Source organism: Gymnoscopelus microlampas (genome assembly GCF_963454915.1).
Source record: "Gymnoscopelus microlampas genome assembly, chromosome: 9".
Taxonomy (NCBI): domain Eukaryota; kingdom Metazoa; phylum Chordata; class Actinopteri; order Myctophiformes; family Myctophidae; genus Gymnoscopelus; species Gymnoscopelus microlampas.
The window spans coordinates 32,584,194-32,602,369 of record NC_139946.1 but is presented as its reverse complement, the minus strand read 5'-3'; the positions used below and the strand labels follow the sequence as shown (position 1 = coordinate 32,602,369).

Sequence of the window (18,176 nt, the reverse complement as noted above, 5' to 3'; positions counted from 1 at the left end):
ACTCACATTTAGCAACACGGTCACATGCCAATGCTTAATCTTCTTGCCCTGTCTATTGCTGTTTTACTCCCTAGCTGTAAATGTACCTTTTATTATTAATTTATGAGTTACTCCTCTAATTATTATGCTGTTCCACCTCTTTTCTTTTCTTTTCTTTTCTTTTCTTTTCTTTTCTTTTCTTTTCTTTTCTTTTCATTTCATTTCATTTCATTTCATTTCATTTCATTTCATTTCATTTCATTTCTTTTCCTCTTCTCTTCTCTTCTCTTCTCTTCTCTTCTCTTCTCTTCTCTTCTCTTCTCTTCTCTTCTCTTCTCTTCTCTTCTCTTCTCTTCTCTTCTCTTCTCTTCTCTTCTCTTCTCTTCTCTTCTCTTCTCTTCTCTTCTCTTCTCTTCTCTTCTCTTCTCTTCTCTTCTCTTCTCTTCTCTTCTCTTCTCTTCCCCTCTTCTCTCTCCATCCATAGCAGGACTTTTTTCAGTCCCTATGTCCACCGCTCTCCCATCCTCAGCTCCAGGCCCTGTTTTCACCTCCACCCCTTACAACCCCAACCCTCCCTCCACTCAGAGGGCACCCTTGCCCTTTGATCCCCTCTCCGCCACCTTGCGACCTCGGTACCAAGGCAACGGGAGGGGGGGTTTCTCTCTGGCCGAGGTGCAACAGGAGCTGCAGATGTTACAGCGACAGCTGAGAGACAGTGAAAGTGCGTTGTAATGACTCTGCATGTGTGTTTGTGTGTGCGTGTGTGTGTGCGTGTGCGTGTGCGTGTGCGTGTGCGTGTGCGTGTGAGTGTGTGTGTGTGAGTGTGTGTGAGTGTGTGTGTGTGTGTGTGTGTGTGTGTGTGTGTAAACTAGAAACTAATCGTTTTCTTGTTTGACGGTTTGACTATTAGCGTAATTAACAATAATCTAATCTAATACATTTGGTGTTACACCAAACGTATTGGTGCAACACCAAACAGACTTATTATAATAACAGCTCTGGGACCATGGCGCATTCACACCTCTCACCCGTTACTCAATGATTTTGGTTTCCTGGGCGCTGCCCATGACCCATGATCCATGGCACCCATAACTCTCCAGATCACAAGTTGACTCTTTTGTAGTCAAAGCTACGATGGTATCTAATGATCTTCGAACCTCTGAATTTTGTTCTTGATTAATGAAAACTGTTCTCATTAACACCTTTCACCTATCTGGGTGCAGACCCACACCCTAAAGTACAGTAGGACAAAATGATAAGAAGGTTAGTCCATTGTCAGACCTTTAGTTTCTATGGGTAATAATGACCAGGCCATGTAAAAGCACTGTCTACGAGCCCGTTTTTTAATGATTTTTTAAAAGACTTTTTGTTGGGGCTTTTATGCCTTTATTGATAGGAAAGTAGTCTGACAGGAAATGGGGGGAGAGATGGGGAGTGACATGCAGCAAAAAACATGCAGACTCAAACCCGCGACACGCTGTCAGGCTACTTTGGAGCAGAGGTGCCAGGCCTACAAGCCCCTTTAACAGAGATGGATGGTGAAAAAGTGAAAAGAAGAGAACAAGAGTTGACAGGTTATACGTAACTCGCCTTTGGCTGCGTAATCCAAATCTGCCTACAGTAATCGCTTGCCTTTCGTGCTGTCTTTGGCTGTCTTTCACACACTTATCTTCAAGTTCAACTCATTGTAGCCTACTTTTTTCTGATCATTACACAATAGCTCTACTCATACGCAATTGGCTTGAAGTGGAGTTTTTCTGTGATATCTAATTCTGTTGTTGAATGCAGATTTGAGATGCCCTTGTCGAGGTCAACAGCCTTTGGTTATTCTCTGCCTGGAAATAATTAATAACCTCACTTTTTCCTCCCCGTCTCCCTTTTTTCTCTCCTTCTTTTCCTCTCTCTCTCTCTGGATGTACCAGGCTTTCACTCTAATATAAATGACGCACACGTTACTGGTTTATTGCAACGTTAACTAACAATTAATTCATCTATGTTTTTCAGCCCTTCTGACAGAAAACAGTACAGTCTTTCTCATAAAGTTGATTAAACTACATTTCCATTGGTTCATCTTTCTTCCACTGCAGGGTTCTCCATTCCCCAGTCCGGGTCTTACCAGGGTTACCCCATGTCTGTCCACCAACAATCAGACCCCTCCGGCTTCCTGCCTCTGGCTTGCCATGGACTCCTGCCCTCTACTCTCGGTGGCACTGCCAGCGCTACTGGCCTCAATGCCGGCCTGAACGCCAGCCCTGCCATGAAAGCTGGGGCTGGTCTGATGGAGAACAGTGCATTGTGGGATATGTCCTACGGTGTCCGACCGTTGAGAGCAGGAGCTGACCTGTCGTCAGGGTCATCGGGGTACCAGTCGGGTCCCAGTCACACGGGTAAAGATACAGACAGAATACAATTAGACAGTATGCGTTTTTTTATGTTGCCAGTGCCACCTCTTCAGAGTAATATGAATATAATGAACGAACAAACAGGCAGTTTTGAACTTCTGTTGAAACAGAATTTTAAAATGTATTATTGCATATAATGTCTTTGACATTTTGAGTAGGTATAATGATCTACAGCATGCTGGTATTTATGCATATGTTAATGCTGATTTGTTTTATGTTTTGTAAAATTGTATTAAAGGTGTGTACTGCGTCTGGCCTTTACCATACCCAAGTGGAAATGTATTTGTTTCTAAGTCAAGAGATGGATATACAGTACTGTGGAAATCGATTAATGTACCCTATATACTGTAGATGCCATAGTTTAGCCAAGTTTACCTACAGTGTGTTGTTGTTGTTTGCTGCAGGTTCAGACCTGATGAAGGAACATCTCAGGGAGATCCGCAGCCTGAGACAGAGACTAGAAGATTCTATCCAGACCAACGACCGCCTAAGACGGCAGCTGGAGGAGAGACTAGCCAACACCGCCCAGGACAAAGGTAACCAACTGACCGCTGATGATAACTGACTGCACTGCATAAATGGTCTGTTATTCACAGAGTACATAAAACAACGTTTGTCTCTCTACAGGTGCTCCTACCAACATCTACATCCAGGGTCTGGACTCAGTGGGACAGCTGTCCGGTGAGATCAGACTTCTGAAGGAGGAGAACCTCAGCCTGCAGAACCAGCTAAAGCAGGCCAACAGAGGTACACATTGGCACCTATAGAGCGCACATCTCTAATAATGCAGCATGGTCTGGATCAATGACTGGCTGGATCCGAACTAAAATGCACTCAGAGAAACATTACAAATGAGGCTCTATTTAAATTGGTACATTATGTGTTGGTATTTATTTACTGTATCCTAAAATGTTGAAAATTAAAAAAAAAAAGTGATTCAGGGTTTCAAGCCAACATGGACAGTTGGAAATAATTGAAAGCTGCGGGTCTAGACCTTTGAAGGTTTCCAACACCTGTATTACGAACAGATAACAGATTTTATTAAGATAATACACCTCTAAAACCACCATTGCAGATTTAGTTTTGTTTAAATGTATCATTTGTGCCACATATGAAGAGTGGGCATGAAGATATGTGGAAATGGTCCATCCGTTCGTTTCCCAAAGGTTTCACTTCCTCATATATATGATCGAAATCAAGTGAATATTCTGCCATGAATCTGGAAGTAGTGGCAAACAATACTATTGAGCAAAGTAGTAGTCTCCGAAGTAGCACATTCCTATCCCTCCCCCCCTGCCCACTTCCAGCAAAACAACTCAACTCCAATGAGATGTCAGTGCGATAATAAACCCAGAGACAACTGGAATAATGTTTTCAGACAAATAAAAGAATATCAGCCAGTATTTGGAAAATAGTTGTAATTTACCGCTTGCGAACGGATGGATAAATTCCAACAATTTTCGCACCCACCCTTTGTACTGTATGTGGCCCAAAAGATGAAAAATAAGGGCCCATATAGAAACACACACACACAAACACGCACGCACGCACGCGCGCACACACACACGCACAATTTCCCTTTAAGGCCAAATCTGTGTCGGGCAAATTTCACGTCTCTACCATTTGCCATCTCATGGGAATTTGCAAAACCGTGGCAGAGGAATGATACACATTTGCACGAAAACAATAGGGTTTCAGCCCTTCAGGCTTTAACCCCTAATTAATTGAATTACGGTATTTGGGCCAAGTACTGTTTCATTTTCCCACAGAACAATGCTCTCGTGCTGCATTTCCAAACTGGCTAGAGTGGAGGCTGTTGTCTGTGGTATCCTTGCAAATATTGTAGAATTACATTTCTGCTTAAACCAGTGGGACAGAACTGAACCGGTTTGGGTCAGAAGAAAATAAGAAAAGATTATTTAATTGAATGTGAATCAGGTACAAATGCAAAAACGACTTAAATCATATCCAAAGAACTTCCCAGACTTTAATTGTTTTTGTTGGCTGTTATTAATTGTCCAGCTTTAAGTCATATTCAAACCTCATTTCCTCTCTCATTCAGATGGTAGTAAGGCGGAGCACCTTCAGGAGGCAGTCCTCTTGGGGCGGGCCAGACTGAAGGAGGCGGAGTTAGAGGCAGACAGGTGGGCGGAGCAAAGCAGGAGGCTGCAGATGGAGTCTCAGTCTCAGAGCCAGGAGATCACCCAACTCAAACAGGACCGACAGAGGAACCACGAAACCATCAACAGGTAGGAAGAGAGAAACTGTGTGTGTGTGTGTGTGTGTGCGTGTGCGTGTGCGTGTGCGTGTGCGTGTGCATCTGGTGCTATTCTCTAGCAACACTCAACTAAATTATGCATGTTACACACACCTGTGTGTGTGTGTGTGTGTGTGTGTGTGTGTGTGTGTGTGTGTGTGTGTGTGTGTGTGTGTGTGTGTGTGTATGTGTGTCATTAGGCTCCAGCATGAGGTGAGCGTTCTCCAGCAGCAGTTGGTAGAGAGTCGAGGTCTGATCCAGTCTCTGCAGAGCGAGCTCCAGATGTACCACAGGGTGGGCGGAGTCCCCAAAAGCACTCACTCTGGTAAGACTGTGTTTATCTCTAAAAACACAGAAAGATCTATTTAATGATTTCCTGAAAGAACATTCTATTGAATCCGTTACATAGCAGTTTAGACTTGTTGTCTTGTACAACAGAATGAAGTCAACTTAAACGTTGTGTTCATTGTTAAAATGAGTGTTTTATAGTTCTATATTCTGATGGTAAAATGATCTAAGGACTGTTTGTTTAACTGGTGTCACACTGTCCAGCTCTTTTATTAAACAGTAATACATTTTCAAATCGGGATACCAATTTCGTCCAATCAGGAGAGAGGATTCATACAGGATACAGGATTAACAAGTGACACTGGAAGTGATGATTTGTGAGATTCCATCTCCTGATTGGATATAATTGCCCTGAACATGTATTTATTGTTTACTAAAGATGTGGAAGACGAGGAGACCTGTGTTACTTTTAACAAAAAAAACTTTTTTAACCAATATATACCACACCATATTTTACATATTTTACCAACACAACTGATCAATTGAAGTGATCGCCCTAATCTTCAATTCAATCTGTCTTTGTGTTTTTGTGTAGGAGACAGCACTGTGACCCTTAACTCTAGAGAGCTGCACTTCCAGCTGGAGCAGCGTCTTACAGGACAGGGGGACAGCCACCCCCATTCCAGGAGAAAGCTGTTCGGCGGTCAGTGTGATTGATCGACTATCTTTGCAGAATGTTTGCCTATTTTTGCAGAATGTTCGCCTATTATGACAGGGTTCGTGTGGTTAAATACATTGACTACATGGCAAGTGATGTTGAGGTAAACTGTCCTTTATGGATTAAGATCCACTGTTGCTGTCAGTGTATGGAGCTGGTTTCCCAAGACAAGATGTCACTGCAGCGATGTTATGTAACAGGGCAAACTCAATGGAGTTGATGCAATGCAAAAGAAAGCAATGCAATTCAGAGCATATACAATACAAACTAGCCCGGTACTGTTCCTGGAGAAGTGGGCGCAATCTCACAAATCCACACAGTAGTCATCTCATTCCGGAACTCTCCCAAGTTGGTGCTTCATACATGACGGATGTCATAGCCGAAAATACAAGTGAAAGATTTCATAAAGTATAAAAGATTTCAAAAAGTTTGAAATAGTTTCTAGAAAAAGAACATTTTAAAGTTTGCATGAATGAAGCTTCTAGGTGAATGTATGACAGAGCTAAAGCGTTTTGAGGAGAAAAGACCAGAAGAACTGGTCTCTCTAAAGAGATCGAGCTCACTACATATTTCAACACAATATCATACCAAAGTACTTATTGCACTCACTCATGTCTTCTTTTGCCGGATGTGTCTGACTGATTCCCATTGTCGCATTGTTGTTCTCCACAGACAACGTTCCCTCTCCGCCTGTGAGAGACACAGGACTCTTCAGTCCTACGTGTCCACTCTCTCCTGCACACTCTCCTGCTGCTGTCCCTGGTGCGGCTTCCACTATCACACACATCATATGCAAGCAGTATTATTTTTCATTCAGTTGTTTTGGCAGTAGTAATAATTTGTAAGAAAGAATATTACCATGTAAGGATAAGGATAATTCCTTTTAACAGGTCGTTCATGAAAGTCCTTGCGGTCTTGTTTCCAATGAGAACCTGTGAGCAATTAGGGGTCTTGCTCAGGGACAAATTTCATTTCATCGACACATATGCTGGCCTGGCCTGGAGTCGTACCTGTGGCAACCAGGGCCTCTGGCTACCTAGGCGGGCTCACTAACCACTCAGCTATGGCCGCCCCCATTATTATTATTTTATTTTTTTAAAGATTTGTTTATTGACAGAGTACAAAGTACATCCATCCATTTCCATGTCATTATTTATATGGACAACGTTTTTGTTGCAATTTTTATGGACAGTATTACTTTTGTAGTTAGCAATGTAACATCAGTGGGGACTTTACATTACTAATCATTTATACAGAAATGATTACCTCCACCAAGGACATTAGGCCTTAATATTTGCCTACACACTCTGTCCAGAATGTTAAGCTTTCATCCATTGTACACAGCTCATTCCCTAACCAACTCTGCTGCTCAGATAGTTGCATGTCAGGCCAAGCAGTAAAACACAGTAGCCCATTTGAAAGCTAATGCTTCATAAAGTTCTATTGGCCCGATGCGCCGCAATACAAACTGCCACCTTCGGCGGACATCTGTGCTATACGGAGCACATTTTCTAGATACATTTGTAATGACATGGCTGCTTGTCTTTATCTCCTGGTTCCCTCCTCTCATCTTCCCAATAGCTTCATCTCTGCACGGCCAGGCCCCGGATGGGTCCTTCGCTAACCGTCACGGCCATCATGCGGTTGGCCACATGGATGACTTCAAGGCTCTGCAGCAGCAGATCCTAGAGGGCAGCGCTCTTGTCCGCAAGATGGAGGCCTCCCTCCATGCCCTGGTCACCCCGACTCTGCGGGAGTTCAGCCTGCAGCAGGTGAGAGGTTAAAGAACCGATGGTCAGAAATTGGATGGACATTTAAGGTGGCCAAGAAAGCGAGACATATTATCTCGTAATACCTTCTAAGTGCCCTTGGCTTGATTGGTAAAATGATCACTCACATCATGAATCCTCAGAGAGGACTGCCAATAAAAAAATATCTAAGATAGACTAATCAGACTTATTAAACGATGTGTGTTCTTTCTGTCTCTCCCGTCTTCCTTTTCAGCCTTTAGACACCGGCTCTGTGAAGATGATGATAGCTAACACTAAGACACTACGTCAGATCTTGGAGGAGGCCAGCTCTCTGCTTACAATGTTCTGGAGAGCAGCCCTGCCAAGCTCTGAGGAATCAACTTTCAACACCAAGCAGGTCACTACTACTGACAGCATAGTTCTCTGTGTTACGGTTTCCAACAGAATATCTTCTTAAACACATTGATTAAGTCAGCTCTGACATTTATAATGGAACCGCCGGCAAGTACAGAGAATGACCTGCATGTTCAGTAATTATGAGCCAGAGCATCTATCGACAGTACTGTAGGATGAGCTAATGTAATGATTGATCTGAAATCAGCAAGACTGCAGTAGTGTAAAAGCATGCTCCAGAACAGATTTGGACCAGGGACGTGCACAGATAGACTCTAGGTGGAGCTGGAGCACCTGCCCTTTGCCCTCTTGACCAGAAGTGCCCTTTTTTTCAGTTTACAGCAGGGGTCTTCAACAGGGGGTCCGGGACCCCTAGGGGGTCCTCAGAGTTACTACAGGGGGTCCGCCAAATCTTTATGTGATATGATTTTTCTTTTTACCATAACCACTTGAAACCTAGCATCCCTTTTCTGAGGAGAACTTTAGCCAAAAATAGCAGATCTACAAGCTCACAACGCCTCGCGCTGCGAGGCGTTGTGAGCTTGTAGATTGGCTATTTTTGGCAAAGAGGTATAGGTGTAGAGGGAAAAAAGAGCAGACCAAGTGAACAAAAAAAAGTATAATTTACTTGAGCCCCTGCCCATCAAAATGTCTGTGCACGCCACTGATTTGGACTGTATTTACTTGCCATTAAAATCTGTGCCACTAACAGAAATTTGCGTGCGTGCGTGCGTGCATGTGTCCATACTTGTGTGTGATCAGGAGCAGTATCTAAAGGAAGAGATCAGCTCTCTCCGGCAGAGGCTGTCACAGCAGGAGGAGGCTCTAAGGGACGCCATGGAGAGGCTGAAGACCTACAGCCGCACCAATGAGAGCATGGAGCACTTTATTGTCAACCAACGTGAGTGATGCTTTCTACTGTAGATTTATGTTCACCTGTGTAACAGAAAGCATCATCCTGTTGGTACTGGGAACCTTTTAATATATATATATATATATTTGGATTTTATATCTACATTTATTTTACAAATGAGAGGCCAATTAGCCTACATTTCAATTATATTTATGGCCCAATATTTCTACAAATGCTACAAATTGCTACAAAGCCAGTCATTTTGAGGATAAACAAGAAGTAGAAGGGTAAATAGGTCTGATAATGATGTACTGTGCATTTCAAAATCATGTATACTTTACATTATTTCTAATGTACACACACGCACAATTTCTAACATTTTCCAAAGCATATTTATTCTTTATTTTTTACATTTTGGAGAAAACCTTCTCAACTGACAACCAATGACAGAAGCATCAATATGCCTCAAGTGATTCTCAAACTATTTAATTAAAGGTGCGATATAAATTACATTAGGCCACAGATGCCCATTTGAATTGTCATTTCTGGGACCCCAATCTACACTGTAGTTACAGACCCATAAGGGTCCATTTGGTCCCTTACTATCAATAATTTAGCTGGGGACCCCCTGGAACCGACTAAAGGACGCATGTTTAGAACCACTGCTCTAAACTATTATCTTTCTGTATCAGTCTCTCTTCTACTCGCTTTACTATTCTCTGTTCCGTTAATCTCTCTAATCTGTCTCCTTGTTCTGCAGTTAGTCTAACTCTCTCTGACATCCGTGGCTAATGCATTTGTTCTATGATGAGATTAATGAGGAGTTGAGTTATCTAGAGACAAGATACGACTATCACTGCAAAACTCTGTGTCACTTGAACTCTCAAGATTTAAAGCTGCAATCCTGAACTCTTTTTAAGACAGAAAGTATGTTTATTGAATTTGACTGTTTTCATAAAACTTTATTTTAACTAATCTGTATGGTAGAGTGTGCTAACACAATTAGCACATCTGCAGTGGTTGGAGGTGGTCTCTCCAACTCTTCCATTGAGAAATGTAGACCCTGGTGTCAGGTAGGACACCTGACCTACAGTACTGCCTGACAAGTGTGGAGATTCCCGGTATACATAAAACATACTGTAGCACTGGTCCATAGCGTTTGGAGTTCTCCTTAACGCTATGTGACTCTTCGGGCATTTGCCGGTAGCGCAGTCTCTCCACTTTAGTAAAAATAAAGAATACACTTTTGTTACTCACCAAAACAAAGACGGTTTTAACGTTTTGAAAGCCTACTCTCCTTGGTGGAAAGACACTCAGCCCCCACCTTCCGTGTAAAATGCACTTTTTGGACAGAAAATAAAATATTCCACCATTTTTGTTACTCAAGTGCACCACCGACAGATCTGGTCAATGGAATTTTTCTATTGATTAAAAAAAAAAGTACAGATTGCAGCTTTAAATTAACGCATTAATTAAAATAAATCACAATGTACGTACTGTGCTGTGCTATTGAGGTAAAATGCTCTGGCATGAAGTATAATTAGAAGCAGTGATGACAGTAGATTGGATGATTCACATTCGCTTTGCATGTCGTTTGTGTGTTTGTTTGTTTACAGTGTCGAGAACACGGGACGTGTTGAAGAAAGCCAAGACAAACTTGGAGGTGAGATCCTTCTGCCAAGTTGTTTACCAGAACACTGATAATGAATGATGTGACCTAGAGTTTGTCAAATGGACTATGAATACGCTAGAATATTCTCTCACCATGCTGGTAACAAAGAAAGAATGGCCGGAATGATGTGTGGATACATCCTATTGATTTTGTCTGGTTCAGTTTACAGTACACATTAAAATCCAGAATTGATCATTTAACTCTCCACTTTTTATACACTTGCAGTTAAATTAACTCTCTGGATTTTACTGTAGATAAGACAGAGGTAAACCACCACAAATATGTTACAGTCAGTGACATTTTTTAAAACGACTTGTACTTTCTTTCCTTCTCTTCTCTCGCTCCTTCTTCTTTACCTCATTATCACCACCTGCCCTCATTATTTCCTCTCCTTACCCTGTTTCTCTCACTCACTCTCCCTCATCTCCTCCTCTCCCTTCTGCTCATTTCTCTCTCTCTCTATTTCTTTTGCTCTCTGTCCCCCGCTGAGTCTCTCTAGGATAATGAGATTAGGATATCATCCCTCCACCATGCCTCTTTCTCCCTTCCCTCCCCTTCCTCTTCTTCCTCACGTCCCTCCTGTACAAGTAAAGGTATGGCCCCCTTGGTGTGGTGTGCCTACGGTTCTGGATCAGCATTTTCACTTGGCAGTGAAAATTGATTTTTTTCCCCGGTTTCATTCTGGGCCCGTATCAAGCCACTCAGACTAGTAACTATGTCCTAAGTGCCTGAAAGAGGGATGCACATCATCACATGTGGCCCTACTTTTAGGCATAGTAGTAGAAAAGCATGTCATCAACTTTCTTACAGCTGAAAAGAGCTCCTACTGTATCTCCTCCAGAAAAAAAAGCCCTGTCCTGATCATTTCCATTTCCTTTTTGTCATTTATCTTCAAAAGAGAACTCCCACTCCTATTTGTAGGAAGCTTCATAACTATCTATTATGTCCTACTATGATTTATTTTTAGTCCTAGTCAAACTCGCAGCCTAGGAGTGATTCTGAGATGTTTGAATATTACGGGCCCTGGTCAGTAGGCTTTTCCTCCATGGTTTGCAGTGAGTGTGCTTTTGTTGTGTTAAAAGCTGAGGATGGGACAAGCAATGTAGAGGTTATTAACCCATACAAGTGCTTTATTACTCACAACTATAATATAACAGCTACAATGTGGGACTTTTAACCAATCATTCTGTATGGTAGAGTATATTAATACAGTGTAACTAAAATAATAATCTGGTGGTCTCCCTACTCTTCCATTGAGAGGTTTAAAAATGTCAGGTAGGACACTGACTTTGTTGACAATGTCAATAAGGTTATTTGAAGACTACGGTGCACCAGACTGGCACTAGATGATTGTTTTTTTCTTTCTAGTTTAGATATTGTTGCAATTACCTCTCAATGTCAGGCGAGGGAGTAATAAATACAACTTAAGGATTGTAGCTTTAAAGATAAGGTTTTATAATGGTTTAGGATGGTTTTAACTGGGTCCTCATCCTCAGAGAGATTAGGGTGAATACCATGTAATGTACTGCATGTCACTCATTCACTCACTGCTCTGGAATGGAGATTCAAGGAGCCTTTGCCAAGGTCAAGGTCACTTGGGTAATTAGCTTATTCTATTTCTGGAAAGAAATCACATCTTTCTGGAACACACAAAGTCTCTCGCTGTTTCTCTTTCTCATCCGTCGCCTCTAAATCCTTCCTAAAGCCTAAGTGCCAATAAAAACGGTACTTCTCAAAATGTTTGACTCTCTTCTGTTCTGCTGTCTGTCCAGGTGAAGATGCTGGAGGATTCTGTGAGCTCAGCCTCTCTTCTGGTTGGGGTGTCATGAGACCCCTGCATCAGGCCCCACCGTCACCCAAGGCCCCTCCTGTCCTGGGGCCCACCAAAGGCCTAGGAGCCCCACCCCACCAACGGCCCTCGCAAGTGGCCTTCCTGTAATACACCAGCCCCAACTTCCTTCTGGGTCATGAGTGACTTCCTGTCCAAAAGGGAAAACACGGAAACTCTGGCTGGCTCTCTGATCGGTTGGTGAAACACCACCTGTTTGAGTGTTACTGCTTGAGTGATTGTGAGGCACTGAGCAATGTTTTGACAGTTATGATGGTTTATGAATGTGAATGATCTTACTGTACATGTCAGGTGTTCTGTATTGTTTATGTAGGTGCTTCAAAGGGCTTTGAGGGCCTCAGTTTAAGTGTTTCCCCCACATTTATTTGAGACCACACTTTGGACCTCAGCAGGTATTCAGGAATAAAATCAAATGCCAGCCAGCGAGAAGAAGGGGGCTTTGAAAAAGCCAAACCGAACTAAGTGCTTCCTGTTAGCTTCTGTTGAGGCTAGTTTTTGTTAGTTTGTAAAATAGTTGCATGTTTTTTGAACAGCTTGTGGAAAAGAAGCCATACTGTATTCTTAGATGTTACATAACCTTTTTGTCTTGTCCTGACCCCACCTCTTCCATAAAGAATGGTCAACTACTGATGATGTCACAAGGTGAAAACCACAGTATTACCAGTAAGTATTTTGTTCCAATATGAGGAGGTGGGTAGTTGGCAGGAAGATTTCTGTTATACCTTTAAATTCACCCCAAGATGTAGTTAATTAATGCACACATGCATATTACTGTCCGTTAAGGAGATGATACCATCATATATAAAAGAAAACAAGGGTCCAACCCAGACTTACTGCTGAAATGTCAATACCTGCAGCCATAGACATGGTGAAGCTTTCTCAGTAAGCTGCCATGTTTGCCATCTTAGCAGGCCAATGTTAATAAGTAAGAACATTTTTCAGTATAATAGTCAAACAGCTATCCAGCGTTTGTCAGCCTGGGCACAAAAGGACTACATTCGGGCAGTGAATTTGTGGTACATGGTCCAAGAGTGTTGTAACATTTTATTTCATTTTTGTAACAAAGATTGCCTCTGGCAAATAGACCACACATTATTAATATTATTCTTTTTATTTGTATTTTGTTTTCCTTTTTATCCTTATCAAATTTGTAAATCTTGTATGTAAGTATTTTGGAACAACCCTAGTTGGACAACTGTCTTTTTTCGATTACTAGATCTGCAGATGATGAGTTTGGTGAACATCTATGTCTAATTTGTCTCTCTATCTGACTATATTTTTCTCCTAACCTTATTTTAAGAAATTGTGACAATCATTGGCAAGATAAGCTGTTTGGAAACAAGTCATTTACACTGGCTTATACTGTAATGCTGTTTTCTCTTTTTGACATTTTGTTCTCTGTATAGTACATTGCCCTTAGTGCATGAACTGTGGATCCATGGTCCAACCATTACTTTTAATCATACAATGTTTGGGTCAATGTGCAATAACCTTCATGGTTGCTTTTTGATGTATTAGACCTCGATAAGTTTAAGTGCCATGTCACCTGTTTTTAGTTCTTTTGTTGCATTGAAACACTCTGTTCTCTTCTCTTTTAAATGTGCTGCTGTATTGACAATCAAATTGAAGCTATACCCTGGCCCATATCTGACAAACGATCAGTAATAGTTTATCGAGCACTACAGTATTTAGTATGAAGCTGAGCTTTAGTTACACTTGGTAGTGCAGGAAAACGTAAGTGCTAAAAACAAGCAATAAAGCCAACCAAAGTCACAAACTTGCAAGGTGCAAAACTGATTACATTTTTGTATAATTTCCCAGTTTAATTGTGTGTTTTATAGGATCTATATCACATGTATGTACATACTGTAGTAAAGGGATTGTACATCAGTACAGTGTTTGTTGCTGTGAACGAGGTCTAGCCTGGTGTAATTGTATGCATGTTCATTTTATTAAAATGTTTTGGGGCAGAAATCCTTTTCAATAAAAGTGTATAAAATAACATGTTTGTTGTACTCCTGGTTCTCTGTCTTTAAATACATTCAGTGTGTTGAAATAACACAGACAATCCCAAATATACGACCAAATGATTTGTAGGAGGATTTAGCAATTACCCTATCCATTTGATTCAAGTAATGAAGAGTTTTTACTGCATGATTCATTTCCCAACAGAAGGTGGCAGCAGACACCACCAAACTGGAATTGTTAGATCATGATTTTACAACCCCCAACGCTCAGCATAAACGTACACGAATGCATATACAACTAAATTATAGGATTTAAACGAAATATTGTGTATTGTACGTGGCAGTTTATAAGGAAAGCAACATGATGTCAAGAAGTGAGGGCGGACAATTTGAACTATGAAACATGAGGCGGACGGAGCATAGGGTACATTTTTGCCTAAACTATCTGAGAGGTTAGGGTTGAGGGTTCTACTTTATCACAAGCTATAACAAAACTTTAATAAGTGCATTAAAGTTTTGACCTCAGATATGAACACGAGATCTAGCTGATAACATGATTATCATTGGTGGAAAGTAACTTTAAGTACATTTTAGGCTGCTCAAGTAGGCTACAGTAGGCCTACTTAAGTATGCTGCAGTTTTGAGGTTATTTTACTTTATTTGAGTATTTCTATTTTTTATATTTTATACTTCTACCAACCCCACTACTACACCTTAGAGTCAAACATCGTAGTTTTTCTCCACCATAATTATTTCACACATTTAGTTACAAGTAACAAATGCAGGGCTTGGGTTAGTAATGCATCCACAAATGATATTGATGTTATTATCTTCAATGTTAAGCCTTGAATGAGTTGAACAGACACTGCAAAAAATGCCTCAAAAGGATCCCTGGCTAATAAGTCTTATATGCCTTAAAGGCAAACTAGGTAACTTTGAGCCTATATTTAAAAATAAATATATATATATATATTTTGCAGAAAGACATCCCTCTGGCTGTATTTTGGCTTTGTTCCACTGTTTATGTTGACATTCCACTGCTTAAATTGACATTCATCCTTTGCAGGGACTGAGCTCTTAATTGATCCCATTGAACTTCAAAGGGGTTGTGCACTGAGTTGATTGATTGGGCCATAAAAGTGTCAAACTCGTTAGTGTTCTCTCTAATCAAAGACAGCAATCACTCTGATACCTGTCAGAGAGGGGAGGGGGAGTGTATTTACTCACACAGATCTCTGATCCTGCCTAGTATCCCTTTAATACATCATAATTGCCATAAATAACTACAATTAAAAATTGATTTTTTTTTTGTCTTTCACTCGATAGGGACCGCTCTCGTCGCAAGTTGATGATGTCATATGTCCATGTGTGGTCCAGCCCTATCTATGGAATGTATGGAATGCATGTGCTAATAAAAACTAAATGAATACTTCCTAAGGTTAATATGAGCATCAAAATAATATTTTAAATATTGTTTTATTAGCACATGCATTCCATACATTCCATAGGGCTGGACCACACATGGACAAATGACATCATCAACCTGCAACGGGAGTTGTCCCTGTTGAGTGACAGATGAACTGTTTCTAAAATAAATAAAATATTCAAAATATTGTTTTTAGTCATTTTAGTTATAGACGGCAATTATAATGTATTAAGCCTAGGCATAAATGGCTTAATAGCCAGGAATTCAAGGCAAAAGAAATTACCGCATTCATCCAGCGCGCTGGATGTGTGTGTGTGTGTGTGTGTGCTGCTGTTAGACCCGGTAGACCTCAGCTCACTGCTGAGTTGTGTGTCTCGCGCCGAGGAGGAGGATGGAAGACCATCATCATACATTATAGACACACTAGTTAGATAAAGACAATAACACACTGAACCCGCAGCTCTGAACAACCAGGGACAACAACAACCACGGACCGTCGCCAAAGAAGAGCTCAAAACAAACACCTGTCATGGGTGGTGATGGCATCGCTGTTTGTCTTTTATAGACAGGTAGACGTTAGGTTAGCCGACAGGCTAACAGGAAGCTAACCAGCTAGCAGAGAGAAGCGGCGCGACTTCTGTGTCTCAACGAGCTTCACAACAAGAAGTTTACTGTTGTTGCCACTGTAGCAGCGACACAGTGTGAGAGCATGCAGCCAGGAGAAGCTCCATGTGGAGGGTCCCTTTAGACCTGCAACAATAACAACAACAACAACAACAACAACGACGAGGACAAGAAGACTATTGCAGTAGTAGTGGGTTAACTGGGTTTGTCCCTCCATGTGAGGGTTAGTTTTCTAGGAGGACACCCTGGACAGAGAGGTTGTGAGATTGACAGCTTGTCAGTACAGATGTGGACGTTTGAAAGTCAGCTAAGCTAAAAGCTAGCCAGGTGTCTCTCTGGACTGACTGACTGACTGACGTGTTGGGGGGGAATGGAGAGCTGGTTACAACTTATCCATTTCTCTCTCCACTCTACAGCTGTGGATTGCACGATATGTCGGCATTGATGTGCCACGAAACTCTACGTTCATAATCAAACCTGGCAAGTTAAAGTCAAGAAGCTCGTTACAGTGAGCCCGCGGCGTTTATAAAGTTGTCGGTTGGTCGCCTTGGCTTGGACGGACCACCACCCCGGGGTCCCCGCGGGAAAGAAGTGGAATGGACATGAAGAGGACCGAGAATAAGAATAAAAGAAAACTGTGCAACATGGAGCAGCAGGGAAGCAGCAGCGAGGAGAAAGACACGGTAAATAAAGCTGCATCTTAAGTACATTTTCTGATAATAATACTAAACATTCCAGATATACATACACGCCTGTATATGTGTACTCATATCTCTGATAGCGTTGTGTAGCGTACAGAGTTATGTAACTTGGAGGGCTACAGACCTCGTAAGGATCAATTCGGTTCATAACAATCAATCATTTAGCTGGAGACGAGTCAGCTAAAGCCCCCCCAAGGACCAGTGAGTGGGGATCCTGGCTGTGAGTGAGGGGGGTGCGCGTGTGTTTGTGCGCCTATGTGCGTGTGTTTCAGCAATGAGCAATCCACTTCTGTCCAGTATCAACTATGTGGTTTCATATTTATGGCTCTGAAGTCTGGCTGCATGCTCGTTTCGTGCAGCATACTGTAATAATATCTATGCAACATGTACTGTTCTTCACATTGTCCAGACATAATGTCGAATGAACATGAAATTATGGGATATGCTTTGCAAGCTGTCAGCGTGCCAACGTACGTAGCTGCTATTGAAAAGCCTTTTTATGTTTTTTGATTCTAGCATATGGACTTTAATTGCTGCTGATTAAAGAATCAAGAAGATTAATGTGATGATGTGTTGTTCTGAAAGAGCATGAGGTTCGCCGCTTGGCTTGACACTTGAATGATCCTGGTTCATTCTTCCATAACATCATGTACTGTTTCCAAGGATGGTGTCATCGATGGAACCTAAACGTCTCTCATGAAGTAATGCTACTCGATTTCTCTGGTCGCTTGATCCAATTGATTGTGTCGTGTTAAAATGCTGCTCCACCCTTGCACTTGGGACATTAGCGTTGTTATGAGACATAATATCATCTGATACATTCAGATTGTTGCCTCAGCCTGTTAAGCATTCCCCTCAGTCTCTCTGAATTCCTAAGCAGGTTAACAGGGCACTTTGAAAAATTAATCTCCCTAACGTCCACCTGAGAGAAACATTCGAAGTATTCTTTATTTTATTTTTTTGGCAGATTGGTGTGATTGAGGTACAGTATGTGCTAAGGGGAGGGAGTGAACCTCATGATATTGAGAAATGTCAGACAGCCAGGCAAAGGTGTGTGTGTGTGTGTGTTTGTAAGACACTGCAAGGAGTGTGGAGTGCAGAGGAGAACTAGATGGGAACTCTTCCTCTTATTCAGTCATATGTGTAATGGTTACACTTTGGAAATTAATCATATCGTTGTTGCCACTCCTTATGGTGCAAGGTGTGCGTGTGACAAATGCCTCATTAAAGGAACTTTTCATGTTATAACTACTGCAAGAATTGTGTAGTGTTTGCCTAACTAACCTGGCAACACAT

At 41.6% G+C, this 18,176-nt stretch overlaps 2 protein-coding genes across 17 annotated transcripts in view; both read left to right on the top strand.

Moving 5' to 3' along the window:
- Positions 1-14,166, top strand: part of pde4dip (phosphodiesterase 4D interacting protein) — a 90,748-nt gene extending 76,582 nt beyond the window's left edge. For 5 of the 8 annotated variants that reach the window (XM_084065785.1, XM_084065786.1, XM_084065787.1 and 2 more), the window contains 14 exons: positions 464-700; positions 2,067-2,366; positions 2,786-2,917; positions 3,009-3,128; positions 4,444-4,630; positions 4,839-4,963; positions 5,522-5,629; positions 6,317-6,406; positions 7,226-7,416; positions 7,649-7,792; positions 8,551-8,689; positions 10,258-10,304; positions 10,813-10,906; positions 12,086-14,166. In XM_084065785.1, coding sequence (XP_083921911.1) covers positions 464-700; positions 2,067-2,366; positions 2,786-2,917; positions 3,009-3,128; positions 4,444-4,630; positions 4,839-4,963; positions 5,522-5,629; positions 6,317-6,406; positions 7,226-7,416; positions 7,649-7,792; positions 8,551-8,689; positions 10,258-10,304; positions 10,813-10,906; positions 12,086-12,252 — 2,081 coding nt within the window. In that variant the 3' untranslated portion in view covers positions 12,253-14,166. The remainder of the gene's footprint in view (positions 1-463; positions 701-2,066; positions 2,367-2,785; positions 2,918-3,008; positions 3,129-4,443; positions 4,631-4,838; positions 4,964-5,521; positions 5,630-6,316; positions 6,407-7,225; positions 7,417-7,648; positions 7,793-8,550; positions 8,690-10,257; positions 10,305-10,812; positions 10,907-12,085) is intronic. The other 3 variants (XM_084065781.1, XM_084065783.1, XM_084065784.1) reach the window with 3 other exon arrangements.
- Positions 14,167-15,934: 1,768 nt separating this feature from the next.
- Positions 15,935-18,176, top strand: part of mast2 (microtubule associated serine/threonine kinase 2) — a 206,502-nt gene continuing 204,260 nt past the window's right edge. For all 9 annotated transcript variants that reach the window (XM_084065797.1, XM_084065801.1, XM_084065795.1 and 6 more), the window contains exon 1: positions 15,935-16,862. In XM_084065797.1, coding sequence (XP_083921923.1) covers positions 16,776-16,862 — 87 coding nt within the window. In that variant the 5' untranslated portion in view covers positions 15,935-16,775. The remainder of the gene's footprint in view (positions 16,863-18,176) is intronic.